This window comes from Coregonus lavaretus (assembly GCF_964263955.1).
Source record: "Coregonus lavaretus genome assembly, chromosome: 32".
Taxonomy (NCBI): Eukaryota; Metazoa; Chordata; class Actinopteri; order Salmoniformes; family Salmonidae; genus Coregonus; species Coregonus lavaretus.
In genome coordinates, this window is record NC_140019.1 from 29,054,288 (window position 1) to 29,077,096 (window position 22,809).

A 22,809-nucleotide genomic window follows, 5' to 3' on the forward strand; every position below is an offset into this window, starting at 1 on the left:
TCCTTCGTTGCCCGGGTGGTGTGTTCGGAATCATTGTCATGCTGAAAGACCCAGCCATGTTTAATCTTCAATGCCCTTGCTGATGGAAGGAGGTTTTCACTCAAAATCTCACGATACATGGCCCCATTCATTCTTTCCTTTACACTGATCAGTCGTCCTGGTCCCTTTGCAGAAAAACAGCCCCAAAGCATGATGTCTCCACCCCCATGCTTTACAGTAGGTATGGTGTTCTTTGGATGCAACTCAGCATTCTTTGTCCTCCAAACACGACGAGTTGAGTTTTTACCAAAAAGTTATATTTTGGTTTCATCTGCCCATATGACATTCTCCCAATCCTCTTCTGGATCATCCAAATGCACTCTAGCAAACTTCAGACGGGCCTGGACATGTACTGGCTTAAGCAGGGGGACACGTCTGGCACTGCAGGATTTGAGTCCCTGGCGGCGTAGTGTGTTACTGATGGTAGGCTTTGTTACTTTGGTCCCAGCTCTCTGCAGGTCATTCACTAGGTCCCCCCGTGTGGTTCTGGGATTTTTGCTCACCGTTCTTGTGATCATTTTGACCCCACGGGGTGAGATCTTGCGTGGAGCCCCAGATCGAGGGAGATTATCAGTGGTCTTGTATGTCTTCCATTTCCTAATAATTGCTCCCACAGTTGATTTCTTCAAACCAAGCTGCTTACCTATTGCAGATTCAGTCTTCCCAGCCTGGTGCAGGTCTACAATTTTGTTTCTGGTGTCCTTTGACAGCTCTTTGGTCTTGGCCATAGTGGAGTTTGGAGTGTGACTGTTTGAGGTTGTGGACAGGTGTCTTTTATACTGATAACAAGTTCAAACAGGTGCCATTAATACAGGTAACGAGTAGAGGACAGAGGAGCCTCTTAAAGAAGTAGTTACAGGTCTGTGAGAGCCAGAAATCTTGCTTGTTTGTAGGTGACCAAATACTTATTTTCCACCATAATTTGCAAATAAATTCATAAAAAATCCTACAATGTGATTTTCTGGATTTTCTTTTCTCAATTTGTCTGTCATAGTTGACGTGTACCTATGATGAAAATTACAGGCCTCTCTCATCTTTTTAAGTGGGAGAACTTGCACAATTGGTTGCTGACTAAATACTTTTTTTCCCCACTGTAGATAACGCACTAGTACTGCATATATGATAAGTGAGAGTGAATGATGAAGGGAAACAACAGTAAAACATGTCAGTGGTTAAGAGAGAGAAGGGATCTCCCAGAGGACTTGCCCTCTCATAAATCTGTATAGTGCAAATCATACTCTTATAAGCTCCTGGTTAGGTCCTTCTATTTCAATTGACATGGTCTGAGGGCTGGTGGCTATTTCACTCTTTTGGATTTCATGGGAACCTACAAAACAACATCTCAACATTCCCCCTAAGAATGCTGTATATTTTTTGTTCTATTCATTATAACTGGGTGACAGCCGGGCACTTGGTAAAAAAATAAAATAAAATAAAAAGAGAGCTATGATACATAAAAGTGTTAGAGGGGCTCCTCGGCAAAAGAGCGAAAGATGACGGAGCAGGGGAGGGGGAAAAAAGAAAGCAAAACAGAAATGTCTGTGTGGGCAATTCCCACAAGATAGCTAGACTAACTCTCTCTTCATGCCCTCTGAAGAAACGGAGTCCGTGAGAGGGTTCAGGGATTCATAAAGTCTCGCTAGGTAATTGATTGCTCCTGGTAGGGCAATCTGTGTGGGATTTTGTTTTTCTTCTTTGCGGACTGTAGGAGCCGAAAAAACACACATGGGCGATTCTTAGCAATACGGCCATTAAGAGCAGACTGACTGAGCGGGCGAAGGGGGACCCTGACAGAGGGCTATACACTTCTTAAATACATATTACAGTATACGCACTGACACACACTATACAAACGCACTTACACACACGTTTACACAGACACACTCACCGACAGTATACAAAATGTAGCCTAAATACAGAGGCGCCTGCCGTTAGGCCGGGCATTAAGAGATGCGCCCTAATGCGAAGACAAGAGAATCCCTGCGCTAGACAGGCATATTAAGCCCTGACCTAAACGCCCCCGTTGAGTAACATTAGAGAGGCTTCCTGTGTAGATACCACTCTGTGGGCCATTCATCACTGGGGCGGAGGAGGAGTGGGGCGGAGGGGTTCGAGGCTGGACAGTCGACAGCCATCATTACACACGGGTCTGTGACTGGGTGCTTTACAATAACACGGCGGCAGCAATGTCTCCCCATCTGTCAGAGGGGATGTTTAAAAAAACACAGTCATCATTATTAGTCTTTATTTTGGAGAGGGGCGGATGGGCGGGGGGGGGGGGGTTGGAAAAGGTTGTCTGGTTATCATCTAATATCCTCTCCTCATCCAAAGTGGTGTCCAGGCTGGAGTTAGAGTAGAGGGAGGGTGCCCCGTAGCCACCACACCAGGGTCTTAAATCACGGAGGGTCACTCCCAAGAGCACGCAAACATCACCGTTCCCATCGCCCCAGGAGACCCTGCTCCTCAATATCAATTAGCTAATCGAAACACATCAATTAGCTTGAGCCCTAACACACAAAGGCCTATCTGGTATTATCGGCTGCAACACACTCCTACACACACAGACACACACAGAGACACCCAGAGACACAGAGAGACACCCAGAGACACACAGAGACACACAGAGACACACAGAGAGACACAGAGAGACACACACAGACACACACAGAGACACACACAGACACACAGAGACACACACAGACACACAGAGAGACACACAGAGACACACACAGAGACACACACACAGAGACACACACACAGAGACACACACACAGAAAAACAGAGACACACAGAGACACACAGAGACATACACAGACACAGAGACACACACAGAGACACAGACACACACACAGACACAGACAGAGACACACAGACACACAGAGACACACACAGAGACACACAGAGACACACAGAGACACACAGAAAGACAGAGACACACAGACACACACACAGAGACACACAGAAAGACAGAGACACACACACAGAAAGACAGAGACACAGAGAGACACACACACAGAGACACACATGGACACACACAGAGACACACAGACACAGAGACACACACCCAGAGACACACAGAGACACACAGAGACACACATAGACACACAGAGACACACAGAGACACACACAGAGAGACACATAGACACACACATAGACACACACAGACACAGAGACACACAGAGACACACACAGAGACATACACAGACACAGAGACACACACACAGGAGACACACACACAGAAAGACAGAGACACACAGAGACACACACAGACACACAGAGACACACACACACACACACAGAAAGACAGAGACACACAGAGACACACACAGAGACACACAGAGACACACAGAGACACACACACAGAAAGACAGAGACACACACACACAGATACACACAGACACACAGAGACACACACAGACACACACAGAGTAATATGGTCGCTGCCGTACCGCAATATACAGCCTGATACAGTAATGCGGTCGCTGCTGTACTGCTAAATAGAGCTGGATACAGTAATAATGTTGCGGCCGTACCGTAAAAGAGAGCTGGATACAGTAATATGGTCTCTGTGTACCGCAAAATAGAGCTCGGTACAGTAATATGGTCGCTGCCATACTGCAAAATAGAGCTGGATACAGTAATATGGTCGCTGCCATACTGCAAAATAGAGCTGGATACAGTAATATGGTCACTGCTGTACTGCTAAAGCATGCAGTGTATAAAAGAGTGAATAAAACATTTCACCGGCAGAGAAAATTGTGATTGATCTTTCTGCACTGAAAATGACATTCTCTTCACAGCTCTCAGTGTTTATACATTATAGTTGAGTCGTCTGCTTTAGTCTTCAGTCTCTTTTATGATGTGTAAGAGTGTGGCCTATGATCAGAAGAAAGGAAAGGTAAAGGAGATACCTGGTCAGTTGCACAACTGAATGCATTCAACTGAAATGTGTCCTCTGCATTTAACCCAACCCCTCTGAATCAGAGAGGTGCGGGGGCTGCCTTAAATCGACGTCCACGTCATCACCTGGGGAGCAGTTGTTGTTCGGAGTTAACTGCCTTGCTCAAGGGCAGATTTTTCTACCTTGCCGGCTCGAGGATTCGAACCAGCGACCTTTCAGTTACTGGCCCAACGCTCTTAACCGCTAGGCTACCTGCGTGTGTGTCAGAGAGCTTTGTTTTAGATACTCACTTTTGTTTCCCACCAGGGAGACCACAGGCTGGACGTCAGACTCTTCGTTGGCCTTCTTGACCATGCCGTACCAGTCCTCCAGATTCTTAAAGCTCTGGTAGTTTGTAATGTCGTACACTAGAAGAACACCCTGAAAAACAATACCATGGAAAATCTAAAATGATGTAATCACAACATTCCAAAACGAATTAAATTTGACATAAGATGAGAACAAACATGCCAGAGAGGTTTGAGTGTGAACAGCAGGTGGCACTAGTGTCTGAGAAAAGACAGTTACCCTTCTTCTTACCCCCCCTCCGTCTCAAAACACACACACACACACACGGAGTTAGCACCTCCTCGGCTCTCTCTAAGCCAGTCATGGCATTAAAAGATCTATATCGCTGTTACAGATGCAGAGAGACATGCTAAGAACATACAGCCCACCACTACGCCTACACTCTAATCTGTCTGTCTGTGGACATCGAGGCGAGGGGGACCGCAGAGTTTTGTCCACCCAGTCAAACAAGCATAGGAAGGTAGGATAGGGGTTAGGTTAGGTTCTCTGGCAACAAAATTGGCTCTGTTGTCTGTGCTTACAAATAAAAGAGGGTAGTATACGGGTGTTTATGAATGAGGTCTCATCCTCCTCCCTTCGTCGAAATACTTTGTGGAAGTATTGTCAGCGTAAGTACAAGAACGGAAGCAGTCCTATAGCAAAGCACAAAAGGTGTCCGTCCGAGTAACCAGACCGTTAAAGCTGGCGTCTGTACTAGCTTATATGTAAACAAAGATGAAACACTTCCATGTTAAAAACAAAAGCCTCAAGTGCCAAAACTGTGTCAGTTAGCTCTTCACCATTCCAAAAGACTATAGAATATGAAAAGGGACCAAAATAAATAATGTCTCGCCTTTGATTGCATCATCATGAAACAGAACTGCAGCAATGTCACAACACAAGGCCGGTGACGACAGTTTGTGTCAGTTACAATTGCAGCACGTCGCTACCAATGACTATGATTGATTGTCGCCCGTGGCTCGTCGAACAATGGTTGTGAAAGCCCCATAAAGCGCTGGTGAGAAACCCGCAGAGCAAAGTATTCCAATGTGGCATTGATGGACGACACGTTGTTGTTGGGTGTGAGTGTGCGGGGCAGGGCGGCTGAGGTGGTATTACAGTACAGAGACCGACAGAACCGACCTACACTACCGTTCAAAGGTTTGGGGTCACTTAGAAATGTCCTTGTTTTCAAAATAAAAGCAATTTTTTGTCCATTAAAATAACATCAAATTGATCAGAAATACAGTGTAGACATTGTGGTTGTAAATGGCTATTGTATCTGGAAACGGCTGATTGTTAATGGAATATCTATAGTGGGGAGAACAAGTATTTGATACACTGCCGATTATGCAAGTTTTCCTACTTACAAAGCATGTAGAGGTCTGTAATTTTTATCATAGGTACACTTCAACTGTGAGAGACGGAATCTAAAACAGAAAATCACATTGTATTATTTTTAAGTAATTAATTTGCATTTTATTGCATGACATAAGTATTTGATACATCAGAAAAGCAGAACTTAATATTTGGTACAGAAACCTTTGTTTGCAATTACAGAGATCATACGTTTCCTGTAAGTCTTGACCAGGTTTGCACACACTGCAGCAGGGATTTTGGCCCACTCCTCCATACAGACCTTCTCCAGATCCTTCAGGTTTCGGGGCTGTCGCTGGGCAATACGAACTTTCAGCTCCCTCCAAAGATTTTCTATTGGGTTCAGGTCTGGAGACTGGCTAGGCCACTCCAGGACCTTGAGATGCTTCTTACGGAGCCACTCCTTAGTTGCCCTGGCTGTGTGTTTCGGGTCGTTGTCATGCTGGAAGACCCAGCCACGACCCATCTTCAATGCTCTTACTGAGGGAAGGAGGTTGTTGGCCAAGATCTCGCGATACATGGCCCCATCCATCCTCCCCTCAATACGGTGCAGTCGTCCTGTCCCCTTTGCAGAAAAGCATCCCCAAAGAATGATGTTTCCACCTCCATGCTTCACGGTTGGGATGGTGTTCTTGGGGTTGTACTCATCCTTCTTCTTCCTCCAAACACGGCGAGTGGAGTTTAGACCAAAAAACTATATTTGTGTCTCATCAGACCACATGACCTTCTCCCATTCCTCCTCTGGATCATCCAGATGGTCATTGGCAAACTTCAGGCGGGCCTGGACATGCGCTGGCTTGAGCAGGAGGACCTTGCGTGCGCTGCAGGATTTTAATCCATGACGGCGTAGTGTGTTACTAATGGTTTTCTTTGAGACTGTGGTCCCAGCTCTCTTCAGGTCATTGACCAGGTCCTGCCATGTAGTTCTGGGCTGATCCCTCACCTTCCTCATGATCATTGATGCCCCACGAAGTGAGATCTTGCATGGAGCCCCAGACCGAGGGTGATTGACCGTCATCTTGAACTTCTTCCATTTTCTAATAATTGCGCCAACAGTTGTTGCCTTCTCACCAAGCTGCTTGCCTATTGTTCTGTAGCCCATCCCAGCCTTGTGCAGGTCTACAATTTTTTCCCTGATGTCCTTACACAGCTCTCTGGTCTTGGCCATTGTGGAGAGGTTGGAGTCTGTTTGATTGAGTGTGTGGACAGGTGTCTTTTATACAGGTAACGAGTTCAAACAGGTGCAGTTAATACAGGTAATGAGTGGAGAACAGGAGGGCTTCTTAAAGAAAAACTAACAGGTCTGTGAGAGCCGGAATTCTTACTGGTTGGTAGGTGATCAAATACTTATGTCATGCAATAAAATGCAAATTAATTACTTAAAAATCATACAATGTGATTTTCTGGATTTTTGTTTTAGATTCCGTCTCTCACAGTTGAAGTGTACCTATGATAAAAATTACAGACCTCTACATGCTTTGTAAGTAGGAAAACCTGCAAAATCGGCAGTGTATCAAATACTTGTTCTCCCCACTGTACATACGCGTACAGAGGCCCATTATCAGCAACCATCAGTCCTGTGTTCCAATGGCACATTGTGTTTGCTAATCCAAGTTTATCATTTTAAAAGGCTAATTGATCATTAGAAAACCCATTTGCAATTATGTTAGCACAGCTGAAAACTGTTGTGCTGATTAAAGAAGCAATAACTGGCCTTCTTGAGACTAGTTTAGTATCTGGAGCATCAGCAATTGTGGCTTCGATTACAGGCTCAAAATGGCCAGAAACAAATAACTTTCTTCTGAAACTTGTCAGTCTATTCTTGTTCTGAGAAATAAAGGCTATTCCATGCGAGAAATTGCCAAGAAACTGAAGATCTCGTACAACACTGTGTACTACTCCCTTCACATAACAGCGCAAACTGGCTCTAACCAGAATAGAAAGAGGAGTGGGAGGCCCCGGTGCACAACTGAGCAAGAGGACAAATACATTAGTGTCTAGTTTGAGAAACAGATGCCTCACAGGTCCTCAACTGGCAGCTTCATTAAATAGTACCCGCAAAACACCAGTCTAAACGTCAACAGTGAAGAGGCGACTCCGGGATGCTGACCTTCTAGGCAGAGTTGCAAAGAAAAAGCCATATCTCAGACTGGCCAATAAAAAGAAAATATTAAGATGAGCAAAAGAACACAGACACTGGACAGAGGAAGATTGGAAAAAAGTGTTATGAACATAACAATCGAAGTTTGAGGTGTTCGGATCACAAAGAAGAACATTTGTGAGATGCAGACCAAATGAAAAGATGCTGGAGGAGTGCTTGATGCCATCTGTCAAGCATGGTGGAGGCAATGGGATGGTCTGGGGTTGCTTTGGTGGTGGTAAAGTGGGAGATTTGTACAGGGTAAAAGGGATCTTGAAGAAGGAAGGCGCTTGATTGGAGTCAATTTCCTCCTACAACAGGACAATGACCCAAAGCACAGCTCCAAACTATGCAAGAACTATTTAGGGAAGAAGCATTCAACTGGTATTCTGTCTATAATGGAGTGGCCAGCACAGTCACCGGATCTCAACCCTATTGAGCTGTTGTGGGAGCAGCTTGACCGTATGGTACGTAAGAAGTGCCCATCAAACCAATCCAACCTGTGGGAGGTGCTTCAGGAAGCATGGGGTGAAATCTCTTCAGATTACCTCAACAAATTGACAACTAGACTGCCAAAAGGTCTGCAAGGCTGTAATTGCTGCAAATTGAGGATTATTTGACAAAAGCAAAGTTTGAAGGACACAATTACTATTCCTTTTAAAAATCATTATTTCTAACCTTGTCAATGACTACATTTCCTATGCATTTTTCTATATTTCCTATTCAAACTCATTTAATTTATGTTTTCATGGAAAACAAGGACATTTCTAAGTGACCCCAAACTTTTGAACGGTAGTGTACACACAAGAACAGCATCAAGTGTTGTCTCAGTCTCTACATCCCATACAGGCCCCATGCTCTTCAGCTAGACCGGATCTATAGCTATATCTATACCTCTTCAAACAAGTGCAGCTTTGAGAGCGTAGACAGTGGCTTTGGGTGACAGATAATGGTAGCCTATATAGCAACAACCACTTATGGATGTTGCTTAGCGGAGTGAAGCAAACGCACAAACATAACACTCCCGCCCACGTGTTATTGCAGTGTCAACACAAACCTCACTCTATTCACATTAATTAGTAAATATGCTTATTTTGTTAATAAATAATGAAGTTAGAGCGGGGAAAGGGAGAAAGGTATTTCTTACTCCCCCTCATGCTGTACACTGTGTAGTCCATATGACCAGCTAAGTAGTAAAACTTGGCTGCAATCTGTGCAGGGTCCTGTTGCACTAATATTATCATAAAGGCTTATTAATTACCCAAGCCTAATAGGGAAACACTACTACATTGTAAATGAGTTAAATACAGTTAAAAGGTTCAGAGCTCTATCGTGAAGAACGACGGACCACCTCAGCGTTTATTGAGTGTGTGTGTGTGTGTGGTTGTTACAGTACCTGAGCACCATAGACATATTTATCCAGCATTTTCCCTCCAATCGTTTGACCTCCAATATCCCACACTTGCAGGGTAACATTCAAGTTGCCTAAGGGAAGAAGAAATGGAGAAACTTAAATCATTAGAAATTATTCACTGACTTCAATGTTTCAAACAAACGCTGCTGCAATGAAAGCACACATATTACAAAACTATCAACATTTGGCTTGACTTGTTAGCTTATTTTTGACATGATCAACTTCTGACTAAAAAGTGAAAGTAAGTCGATCAACTGGAAAATAATGTGACAAGAGAAGCCAAAATTCAATTGTACTGTAATTTGTGAGCATTCCGTCTGGGTTGTTTTGGTCCCCTTTATAAGCGTTTGTTTTAACAAAGCTCATAATCTTGGGGAAATCACGAGTCAGCCGTAACCGGAGCCTATATTTCTGGAGAGGGATTTCTATAATAAAACGTTGACGTTGTTCATGTACATATTGGAAACAATAAATCAGAGATTAATCTTTCATTTTTAACCACTCGCCTCTGGCAGGTCACACACACTCCACATCCAAGAATATCCAGAGGAGAGATTCAGGGGGATGAATAGGTATGCTTACCCTGTAATTTAAACATTCTCAATACCCCGGACGAAGAAAAAAAAAAAAGAGCACTTATTAGCCTGGGAATAGCTGTTTGCATTGTGTCGTACTCTGCCAAGTCGAGGAGAAATATATGTGGTGTTAAGAAAAATACAGATAATTAAACACAAAATAAGAAGCAAAAGAAGACTACTGTCCCAATTTATATAGGAGGGAGGTGGGGAGAGGGAGAGAGAGGGACGGGGTACAAAACCAAATCCAAATAAATATTTTCTTCCTCTGGAAAATGAAAGGGGTGGTTGAGAAAAGAAGAGAAGGGAGGACCAGACAGTGAGGAGTTTGTCGGTGTGATGAGGGCCCTTCATTGGCCTAGAGCGCTTATGGCGAGCCGAGCCGAGCGTACAGTGTGGACACGGCTGGACGAGCCGACCCCCACCACACAAGTCCCTGTTTCTCAGAGGAAGGAAGCACGAGTGTTCACAGTGACTACATCTAGACTATACAGTGTCAATGTAAAGCTACATTGAAGAGTGCAATGAATAACTGCCCTTGGTGTTACAGTATGTGAGCTATCCCCACCCATCCCCTGCACTCGGACACATACTTTATTTATGTTTAAAATACTCAACAGACCCAAAGTTTCCCTGCTTACGTGGTGAGTTTGTGGCTGTTTTTGTGTTTTTAGTAGTCTTCATTAGCTATTAGCAATGTTCAGTGGAACCCAATAAATACACTATCAAAACATTACCATTTTGATAAGTATTAATTCACAGACCAAACATGAAACATCTGGAAGAGGTATTGTTAAAAGCACACAAAGAAGAGTTTGTGTGCCAATCGGCCTCGCCTCACCTCTCCACGCGTTGGAAAATGTACATTAAGTTTGACAAGCTGGGCCTTCACGGTGAGAGGGGCCAGCGCCGGCTATACTCTCCCCCCCATCTTGGAGAGCCCCATAGAGCCCCATACAACCCCAGAGAGCCACACAACACATCCAGTCGAAGGCGGACGTGGGTCCTAACGAAGCTCAGGACCACCCAAACGGCAGACACAGCCATCCTCTTCATCAGGTCAACAGAACCCAATCCCCCAGAAAATGTGCCATTTAACAACTCTAGTGTTGAACCAACGTCTACTATTATTATATCTACGTGTCTTGCTGTGCTGCAGTAATGGTTCTCAACTAGTTTTACCAGAATCAGAAGAACTAAGATTGGCATTATTTGTGTGATTTTCTCATTGAATCCTTTCCCAATTTTCACCAAGGTCTGCCTAATTATCTCTACTAAAACGTTAATGGTTTGCTTTCTCCTACTATTACCAACTGAAACTGAATATAGGACTAAATGTAATAGCTTCAAGTTGTCATATATTTATTTTAGTACTTAATCCACCCTTGCTTAAATTTTATTTTATTAGTCATAAAAGAATGGAGCTACTTTGCAGAGTTTTGCAGCTTTATATCTTGGCACTGTTTTAAATATGCAATTTAAAATGCTGAAAATCCTCATGCCATATGGTAGGAAGTGAAAACGGAGGGCTTTAGTCTAAATATAACATTAGTCAATAAACATTTATTTTACACATCTAAGAGGATACAGAGCGAGGCTTTATTTCCGTGGGTTTGAAAATAAACAAATAAGAACATGAATGTTTTATGTGGTTCAGAACAAAGATCAGTTGAACCCCGGGATATGAATATAAAATGCTAAATGTATTTACTCTGTACTGTGCCCACAGAATTATGTGTAAGGCTCGCCTCTCTGGACATAAGCTGTCCATTGGCTTCATGGAGGGAAAAAAGCCTGGTGTTTGCCCTAGAGAGAACAGCTTTCAGAATGAATAAGGCTGAGAAGTGGCAGACTCTCCACAATGTGGTGCTACCAAGAAAGACACATTGAAAGTCCTGAGATAACCTGAGGAACAAAATAGTTCGGTTCTACCATAAAACGCTGGGGAAGGAAATACAAAATGCAACACATTTTTAAACAATTTGAAAATAAATTTAGACATTTTCATTCTAATGCTTTGTGTAAAAAAATGAAAAGAGAAATTGTGCACAAACTAAAATTGGCAAACTAATCAAGAAATTCACATACAGCTTGTGTAAAAAGAAATGTAATAAATTCCAAGTAGGCTACTTTAATAACGTCTAAATACTTTTAGATATGCATGTTTCATAAGCAGTATTGAATAGATTTAAAGTCAGACACTGCAGCATCTTACATCAACGTGCCTTTAACGCAGGGTTTCCCAAACTCGGTCTTCAGGACCCCAAGGGGTGCACGTTTTGGTTTTTGTCCTAGCACTACACAGCTGATACAAATAATCAACTAATCATCAAGCTCTGATCATTTTAATCAGCTGTGTAGTGCTAGGGTAAAAACCAAAACGTGCATCCCTTGGGATCTCCAGGACCGAATTTGGGAAACACTGCTCCAACAGGTAGACTACAGTATGCACGTGTGTGTGTGCATGTGTGCCTGCGTTTGTGTGTGTGTGTGCCTGTATCTGTGGTGTGGTACAGAGCAGGCCGGCAATCCCAAAGGATGAAGGCGTCTTACCTGGCAGAGTTATTCTCTTCAGAAAGAACCAAAGGATGAAGGCATCTTACCTGGAAAAGTTATTCTCTTCAGAAAGAACCAAAGTATGAAGGTGTCTTACCTGGCAGAGTTATTCTCTTCAGAAAGAACCAAAGGATGAAGGTGTCTTACCTGGAAAAGTTATTCTCTTCAGAAAGAACCAAAGTATGAAGGTGTCTTACCTGGCAGAGTTATTCTCTTCAGAAAGAACCAAAGGATGAAGGTGTCTTACCTGGCAGAGTTATTCTCTTCAGAAAGAAATCCAGGCCAATGGTCTGTTTGTACTGTTTCCCAAAGGCCTCCTGCGCAAACCTGGTGGCGAGTGACGTCTGAAACAGAGAGAGAGATCATGCTAAGACCCTTGTCCTGCCAATAAAACGACTAAAGAAGTTGAATTCAAGCCTTATGAACAAGCCTGAGTGTTGGAGTTGGAGTGGTGTTCAGTTCTGTATGACAACTAGGCCTATTCATAACTCCAAATGAACTGGGCCCATGATTTTTCTCTGTTTAAAAAAAATAAAAAATGCTTGGGAAGAGATTTACCCTAGCCATTGTAATTAAAGTGAGGTAAGCTAAAGTAATTACCTCTGCTGTCTCGCAAAGCTATCAAGGCCTGTCTGACTGTAAAAATCCAAGTGAATTAAGAAAACAGGTGTCTGAGTAGACGAGTCATGCATCCTAACTACAGCTTCTAATTGCCACCTGCACGAAATTACAAAACTCCATCTCTCAATGTCACTAGGCTAGTCTGAAAAGCATGGGAATTCACAGCACAGACTTGACATGCCAAGTTTAATTCATTTTGATGGATGAGTACAAGAAAAAAAAAGCACTGGATGTCTATTAGCTATCTTTAGAGCAGTGTGCTTACATAAGCATGGAGGAATAATGGAACAGTGGGGCTTCCTAAGTCTTCCTGCGGTGAATTCATTTTATGTACTACTTGACTACTATCACTGAAGGTTATAGAATTTGAAATAAATGGTTTCTTTATGTCCACAGAGCATTCACTTATTCACTTAATCTACTGCCATTTATTTTCTGACATTTCAAGTTATGCCAGCAATAAGTCAAAAATAAAGGACAGAAAAGTCATATGGAACAGACAACGACAGGGAAGGCACAGGGGACTACAATTAAACCTGCTATCTACATTAGTCAAAACAGTCAAGCATAGGCTATTTCAACTCTTTACGCCATCAAAACATGCCCAATTTCAGTCAGTCATTAGGTTGCAACTCCGCTGTACAGTATTGTAAGGTCTATCCCAACTAGAATCGCTGAAGAGGAGTCATCTTGGCAGCTGTTTCTCAAGTGGCTGAATAGGACAGATCTTCATTAGACTGAAATACCCCAAATACATTTGAGGCCAACGCTTTCTACATAGGTTGCAGTGTCCTTATATTTTCGTTAAACTTAAGCCTGTGACTCTGAAATCGTGCGTTGACCAAAAGGTCTGAAAAGTTGTCTTGTTGAGCATTTCACAAGCTCTATGGTGAGTGACAACTTACTGGAGGTGACTGACGCAACAAGGAGAAAATTGACCATTTAAGTAGCCCACACAATCACTGACAACACAGGAATAACTATCCCGGATAACAACAATCTATTCCACATGCTGGCGTTGGCTTAGGGAGCCATTGGTCTTGGCATTCCAGTAGCTTGGCTCTACTCCCTCTTCATAGGACCCTTTTTTTCCACCATACTAACCAGGGCATGTAAAAGCTGGCGTAATCCAAACTTCTCTTCAATAAGGAGATGGCACAAGGTCACCAATGATACCACTGCCGGGAAATGAGGGAAGTTCCATTGAGAGAAAATAGAGAGAGAGAGAGAGAGCGAGAGAGAGAGGTGGAGGAGAGAGAGAGAGGTGGAGGAGAGAGAGAGAGGTGGAGGAGAGAGAGAGAGGTGGAGGAGAGAGAGAGAGGAGAGAGAGGTGGAGGAGAGAGAGAGAGGTGGAGAGAGAGAGAGAGAGAGAGGGGGGGGGAGAGAGAAGGGGAGGGGAGAGAAGAGAAGAGAGAGAGAGAGAGAGAAAGGGAGGGGAGAGAAGAGAGAGAGAGAGAGATAGCAAGCCACAGTATGTCCATGATGCGACGTCACTAATATTTAATGTGAGCATAGTTAGCTTAGTTAGGCTGCTTTCTAGTCAACAAAGGGGACCAATAAAGGGAAATATATTTTTCAAAAGGATTTATATTTGCGAGAAAAAGAAAAAAAAACATATGGGGGATTAGAAGTGATGCAGACAATTACATTGATGGAAGTTACAATCTATCTTCAATATTAAAGCTGATCTACCCCCCCAAATTTCTTTTACAAAAATTAAATACAAAAAATATCAAAGGGGACCATATGCTGACAAGTATGCCTACATATCTTAGATTTAGGATAGTTGATCAATTCCTACTCTGCATGTAGGCTATGCTATTTCATCACATTTCAAACAACACAAATATGTCGAGTTAAAAGTCCTTTAGCTTCTGTAATGCCATGTGAGGCCTGATGAAACTGTGAGCATCCATATTTTTGACAGCTCCTACCTCAGGTGGTGGACAAGCCTTCACACATCTCCCCCCCATATTTCTGAATGGACAACCGTATGTGAAAATACCCCGCAAGATGCCGTCCAAGAAAAACTGATCCGATTGCAATTTGCTGAGCAAATTGACATTAATAAGGGGGGAAACAGCATTCAAGATGTCAGTCACTGGTGCCCATTCAAAATAGGGGTAGGGGTCATGTTTTCTGCCCAAAACAGACAAGCAGGTAAGTCATGGAGACAGTGATGAACTGACACCTGGCAGCAGTGTGAGGGGGGTTATTAATGTAGCATTTCTACTGAAAACTAAGCTGTGTGTGTTCTCTGTCCGCCTGAAGGACTTCTCAGACTGGGAACATTCATTTTTCTTGTTGAGCCTACATAGGCTAACTGCTCCATTTGTGTTATTTCTCTCAGAGGGGGGGACATTACTTTCAAGAGAGGCTAGTGAAGCCGAAAAACCCTTAAAAATCACTGCAGCGCATTCGCACAATCATTTGAGGATTCAGAGATGCGCTGAAGAAGAAACATTGCAGCGTTGTCATGACAACCTCTTTGCCTTGCCGCCTCCTGTCTGTGCTGTGGCAGAGAAAAATGTTGGTACATTTACCTGCATTATGAGCACGTAGACCAAGCAGTCTCATACAAAACATTTGTCCATAAATTAACATTTTAATAAATCTGAACTTAACACATGCATGTAGGCTATTCTGCAAAGTTGGCTATAGAGCCTGGGTCTGGAAAATATAAGCCTATTTCTACCAAGAACAGAATGAATGAAAGACTCATTAAATATTTGTGGTAATAAACAGCCTAGCCTGGGTCTAAAGCATATGCATAAAATGTAAAAAAAATGTAGGTGAGGTGAATACAAGTTTCGATTAATTTTTTTATGTGTGTCCAGAATGGTGACTGGTTTTATTACTGTCCTCAGTTTTGACAGCAAGCAAGTAGCCTAACAATGATTCAGACACCGCCTGAACATTTAATCACTGCAGAACTCTCCAGCCTCTTCCCACTAAACTTCTACCACAGTTGGTTCTACTCTAAACGTAATAGAAGAGCATAGGCATGAACTGAACGTTTCTCATTAAGAAAACAATAAATGCCTGTGGACGGTTTTTAACAAGAATAACAGCATATGAGTCTTAAAGATGTGTGCAATCTGGAGCGAGGTCAATACCATTTCTGCAGACTGAGACTTGCCCCCTGCTGGTTCATATGAATGAATCGGTCATGACTGCAAAGCCACAACGGTCATGTTAAAGCGCTGCTTCTGCAGCAGGGAGTCAAATGAGAAAACAACCCTAAGTCCTGAATATAGATTACGGCAAGGAGACAGTTCACTTAAAAAATGTAGGATAAACTTTTTCCCCTACTCAACGATCAAGCTGATTTTGAGATTCTAGACACTATTTTATCTACATTGAATAGTATACCTGAGTGAGCAAATAGACCTAGGACTATATTATTCCCCTGTAACCTAGACCTACAATATTAATTATGTGAGAACAGGTTTTAAATTGTAGACAGGTGTCTGCCTTTCCAAATCATGTCCAATCAATTGAATTTACCACAGGTGAACTCCAATCAAGTTGTAGAAACATCTCAAGGATGATCAATGGAAACAGGATGCACCTTTGCTATCAGCTCAATTTTGAGTCTGATAGCAAAGGGTCTGAATACTTATGTAAATAAGGTATCTGTTATATATATATATATATATATATATATATATATGTATATGCAAAATGTTCTTTAAAAAAAAACGGTTCTCCCTTTGTCATTATGGGGTATTGTGTGTAGATTGATGAGGAAAAATATGTATTTAATCCATTTTAGAATAAGGCTGTAACGTAACAAAATGTGGAAAAAGGGAAGGGGTCTGAATACTTTCCGAATGCTCTGTACCTAGGATAGGCTGCGAGTCTACCTTGTACTAGGCAATACAGAAACTTCATTTATTGTGTGGTCCACACACACACACACACACACACACACACACACCTGTGTGGCCTACCTGTAATCACTGGCTACAATAGTAAAATTAGACAACCAGAGTACCATGGTCCAAAGTTTGACAGAAAATCCCTCCAACAGCACATGCAACCTGGATTAAGGGTCAGGTACGATTAATAGGTTTACAAGACTGGATTCATGACAGATTTAAATCCACTATGCTATCTTTGAAACAGTTTATAGATCTGTTACACAGTAACAGTGCTTACTTTAGCAATCTCCCTCTGAACAATTGAAGACTGGAGCATATAGTGAACAAATCATTAGGAACACCATTGAGTGTTTTTCATAGTTTTTTTCGTTGTTGGAAAAAAAAATACTGTAAATTGACCAGGAAATCAGCTCAGTGATTATACATTTTGGAAATCTGTTCCCAAGTATTCCCACGCTTAAATAGAGAGGCATACAGTGCATTCGGAATGTATTCAGACCCCTTCCCTTTTTACACACTGTTACATTACAGCCTTATTCTAAAATTGATTAAATGAAAACAAATCCTCAACAATTTACACCCAATACCCCACAATGACAAAGCAAAATAAACAGAAATACCTTATTTACATAAGTATTCAGACCCTTTGCTATGAGACTTGAAATTGAGCTCAGGTGCATCCTGTTTCCATTGATCATCCTTTAGATGTTTCTACAACTTAATTGGAGTCCACCTGTGGTAAATTCAATTGATTGGACATGATTTGGAAAGGCACACACCTGTCTATATAAGGTCCCACAGTTGACAGTGCATGTCAGAGTAAAAACCAAGTTATGAGGTCGAAGGAATTGTCCGTAGAGCTCCGAGACAGGATTGTGTCGAGGCACAGATCTGGGGAAATGTACCAAAAAATGTCTGCAGCATTGAAGGTCCCCAAGAACACAGTGGCCTCCATCATTCTTCAATGGAAGAAGTTTGGAACCACCTAGACTCTTCCTAGAGCTTGCCGCCCGGCCAAACTGAGCAATCGGAAGAGAAGGGCCTTGGTCAGGGAGGTGACCAAGAACCCAATGGTCACTCTGATTAAATTGGAACTCTGACAGAGCTCCGGAGTTCCAATTTAATCAATCTTAGAATAAGGCTGTAACGTAACAAAATGTGTAAAAAGTATCATGTGTTGTGCTAATATGTTGGATAGATGTCAGAAAGGTTAGAGGACAGAAATGCAAAAAGTGTCCCACTTATTCCGAATTCACCGTACATGGTGAGATTATTATAGGTAAGAGCAAGATTATTTTCATTTGTCAAATGGCAGCAAAGCATCGATCATCATGTCACCAGAATAAGACCATTACATTAAAACCAGTAGATAATGATTGTGCTGACGTCATCCACGTATTCCTATGGAAACCTCCCGATAGTGCATGAAGCCGGAAGTATTCGAATTTGAGGCGAGCCATATTGCTGAATGGGGCTAAATGGATCATGGTGAAAGTGGCCGTAACTAGCAATGGATCATGGTCGATGTAGTAGTTTTCATCCTGTCTGAGAGAGTCAATCTTAAAGTGGAACTGACAGCGTTTTAACTACTTTGCAAATATGAAACAAACAGACAATCATAATGCTACAAAACAAACTTTATAAGAGGTTTTATAAATAGGTTCTATTTGACTCAACATTCCATGACGTGCACTAAGGCATTGTTGGCAGAATAGATGGATGCAGTTCACTGCATGATTAATATAATTCATGAATAATTTTCTTGGTAAAAAAAACTATTGCTATCAGGTTGTAAATCACAGCTGGACTGGTACATTGTTTGCTGCCTCCATTCGGGATGCACTGTTTCAGTTCCAATTACTCAATATTTTGGACAAAAACTGATGAATGTAACTACGGCTGGGTATGTCAATACAATCCAACTAGCAAGGGCAATGATCACGTCAGTCACAACGTGGCAAATAGGCTAGTGTATCTATTTATGTAGCAAGCTAAAAACACGTTGTGATACATTGGCAGGCGAGATGCAGAAGGACATGTAGGCTACAATTCCCCATAATTTATCGGTGCAATTTTGATGGGTAACTAGCTGAAAAAGTTTGAGAGGGTTTATCTAATGTTCCTTTGTTAGAGTTTAGTTAATCTTGCTCTGGCTAGCATTAGTTGTTGATCTTGTTGTTATTGATGTGTATAACTGAGGGAGAGAGAGCCTACCTTTCATGGTTGTTTGATCAATATGTCTGTAAAGTTCCCATATGTAAGAGGACTCCCGTGGTATTTACATATTTGCAGAAATCCATTCAGGTGTATTTTGTGGCTTTTGGCGAATGCTTTCTAATGATCTAAAGTCGCACTGTTGCAACTGCCTGTAAACACACAGTCCAGTTCAAAGTGAATGATGGCAGGCCAGTGTGGCAAATGGCTTGCTTGCATAAAGGCCTACTGTAGCTCTGATTGGCTATGGCACAACGGTCTGCGTAGACTCCGGTCTCGGACGAGACAGATGTTTTTATTAGATTTTATTTACTGCAGTTAATAGTCCAAACGCACGGCCGCTTTCCCACTCTACATTGCTATAGGATTTTCACAAATGCCTTAGTTAAGGTAATTCCCAAACATTCTAAGAATTTATGAAAACGTGAAAATGACCATATCTAGTTGCTAGACGTTCACGTTATACACCTACGCCCACCCAACACTTTCAGCCTTCAGTAACCTTCTGTCTTATGTAACCATACCAAAAGTAGTCTGGACACATTACATTTTTAACAACGTTTTTTTCTGATAAAAACGTGTTCATTGCATCCGCCATGGAGCCCAGTTTCATAATATTACCATATGTCCTAGCTGCTTGTCGTAGTTTTGAAGTAATCACAACAACAAAAAACAGGCCTTTGTTTAGGGCAGTTTTTACCCTGCCAGCTCCTATTAGTTCTATTGAGCACTGTGGCACCAACTCGCCTTCAGAACGTTCTATTCCCAGCCCATTGTTCTACGTCACAATGCCTGCTTCGCTATTGTTGTCAATGAGACCTGCCCACGCTGGTAGTTAAAAAGTCAACAACAACAAAAAATTACCCATGGAACTCTGAGGTCGTCTCATTGTTTTTTATAGGGGAAATATAGGTGTGTCTGTCTATTTCACAAAATATCTCGCAATGTGTATATTTAGATTTTTTCAAGTCGGGCACCATTTTAATCATGAGACACTCCTCTTTGTAATTATGTAAGTCTGGACAGCGAGCTCGGTTGTCATCAAATGCTAGCCCCAAAATACTTTTTGCAACTTGACAGGACCCTGAGCTCCGCCCATTGTTTTCCTATGGAGAAGCATGCCGGTCTATTTCGCCAAATATCTCTCAATGTGTATATTTTGATTTTTTCAAGTCGGACGCCATTTTAAATCAAGAGAATCTCCTCTTTATAATTATGTAAGTCTGGGCAGCGAGCTCGGTTGTCATCGATCACTAGACGTAAGCAAAGTTGACATCAGAGGTGCAGATGTTTACTTTCTACACAAGTTGGATTTTTTCAGTTTCGTACTAAGAACAGATTGTAGTGGTAATATGAAAAGGGATACATTTTTTTTGTGCCATTTAGGCTAAATGTAATTCTAAGCTTCATTCCAGTCAAAATAGGCTCTGCAAAAGTTTGATTCAATTCATTTGCTATGGGCTCGCGCTAGTGTTCCAGCTTAGCCAACGTTCTATTTCCGTTTTTTAGCCTTGGGTGAATTTTGACTCGTTCTATTGTCCAGCCTACCAAAAGTAACAAGTGTCCCGGATTTACGTTTACTATGTTGCGTCTGGTCTATGAGACCAGGCTGTGGCCGGGCAACATGTTATGCACCACAGGCTAATTGTCCTTTCTGTTGACACTGACTGTTGGGAAGATAATTCAGAGGACAGTAGCTAACTCTCATCATTGACAATTACTGGACTTTGTTCCCATGTCGTTAGTTTGCTCCACATGAACTAACGCTATTAACATCCCCCTGGCCCCTGTTGTGCAAAATTAAGACGGTAACGTTAACTAACCAACTAAATTAGCAGTATTGGATATAGCTAGCTATGCTAAAACAAAAACACTGCCTGTTTGACAAAACTCGGTGGTTTGGTTTCACGGTTGTTCTACCTGGCTGAAGAGCTAACGTTAGCTAGTTTAGCAGCTAACAAGCATAGCCAAACGTTGGTCTAGCAAACGCAGCTACGCATGACAATTCTGTAAGATACTTCTGAGCTAAAGTTATCCACTGCACAGTAATTTACCCAATTGGCCCCCGCGACCTAGCTATGTTGCTAGCTAGCCAGCTAACGTTACTCAAAATAACAAGTCTAGCTTGCTAGCTAACTATTAACTCATCCCTCACCTTCCCCGATGCGCCGTCTCCGATGACTACAATTTTAAGTTGCTTATCTTGACTGTCCTCTTCTGAGTCCGACATATTGAGATATATTGCAATGAAGATATTATTGTACTGAAAATGTAGCTACTGCTATTCACAGTAATATAGTCAAAGCCTTTAACTATAGCTAGCGTGCTAATCAGATAGCTAAAATAGACCCAGCACTAGACAACCAGACGCCATGTTTCACCAGCCACTTATGCCAGGCATGTTCCATTTATGTTTTGTAAGACTTTTATTTACAAACACTTTATCGGCCAACTGAAATACTTGTACATTAAGGCCACATTTGACGTTACAACTTTTATAAAAATAAATGTAAAAAAGATCATCCAAGAGTAGCTAATAAAGAAGGTGAAAATGTTCATTTAATGAAACTGCTTTACAATGGACCAGTCCAAGGACCTGAACAGTCACCACTCACCAGTGACCATACACTACGCGTCCTTGTTGCTATGGTAATCAAGGTCAAAGGCTGAGATTCTTTCCCTATAAATACATGTAGAATTTTAAAGTATTGACCATTCCATAAATAGTACTTTTCTCCCCCCACATGATGTAGCCTAAAGTGCATCAAATAACTGTATGAACTGAAATATGTAGCTATACACCTTCAAAAACGTTCCACATCTCCTAGCCTAGCCTAGCCTAGCCTATTCATCATGATAGTCCATAAAACATTTTTTTTAAATCCCAGGTAGGCCGAGGCCCTAATGGATTTTTAAATAAACTAAAGGCTGATGACCTAATGCATTTTAGGTTCATTAGACCTGCATTGTCTTCATATGGGATCGCTGCTGCTCAATCATAGTGGTTTAAATTACAGTTTTTTTTATCCCATGTGGCTCAGTTGGTAGACCATGGCGCTTGCAACGCCAGGGTTGTGGGTTCGATTCCCACGGTGGACCACTAAGAAACATGTATGAATTTACTAGCCTACTGTAAATCACTCTGGATGAGCATCTGCTAAAATGTTAAATCAATTAATGCTGCATGCTGTCACAGTCTCCAAGTCGGGAGCACATTCATCCTTGTCCTTTGCAGAGGAGTATGAAATGAAATACATGGAAAAGCCAGAGGTCATTTTCATTTTAGTTTAGGAATGAACATGAGAAAATGCACAAAGCTGTTACTTTGTAAAATCATATTGCATTCGGCCTAGATAGCCTATATCTGCAAAGTAATATGTTTATTTTCATTGATGTTAAATTAAGGTTAATGATTAATTAAAAATAGTTATACATTTATTCATTTCAAATTTCACCGTTTTCAAGACGGCGTCAGTTTAATTTTGTCTGTTATAGGGGATGTTGTGTGGTCACCGGGCCGGCCAGCAGGTAATCCAGAGGAATTTGCACCTGGAGCAGTTTGAGCCAGGTGGCAGTGACTGTCAGGTCAATATTGGCCCATCAACGTGGTAAGTGAGGGTGCCAAGATAGATATAAGAGTATTGTGAAGGTATATGTGTGAAAGAACCTAAACTGGACACGAAAAGGCACATGCATTTACACACATGCACGCACACACAAAGCATGCACTGTATAGGCTATTGAACATAATTCTGTGTTAT

At 42.0% G+C, this 22,809-nt stretch overlaps 1 protein-coding gene across 1 annotated transcript in view; it reads right to left on the minus strand.

The window, feature by feature from the left end:
* rab28 (RAB28, member RAS oncogene family) overlaps nucleotides 1-21,443 on the minus strand; it is a 46,610-nt gene extending 25,167 nt beyond the window's left edge. Inside the window, exons 1-4 of the mRNA XM_084150601.1 lie at nucleotides 21,204-21,443; nucleotides 12,577-12,673; nucleotides 9,181-9,269; nucleotides 4,231-4,360 (exon numbers count right to left, since the gene is read on the minus strand). Coding sequence (XP_084006727.1) covers nucleotides 4,231-4,360; nucleotides 9,181-9,269; nucleotides 12,577-12,673; nucleotides 21,204-21,278 — 391 coding nt within the window. The 5' untranslated portion in view covers nucleotides 21,279-21,443. The remainder of the gene's footprint in view (nucleotides 1-4,230; nucleotides 4,361-9,180; nucleotides 9,270-12,576; nucleotides 12,674-21,203) is intronic.
* Nucleotides 21,444-22,809: the final 1,366 nt, after the last annotated feature.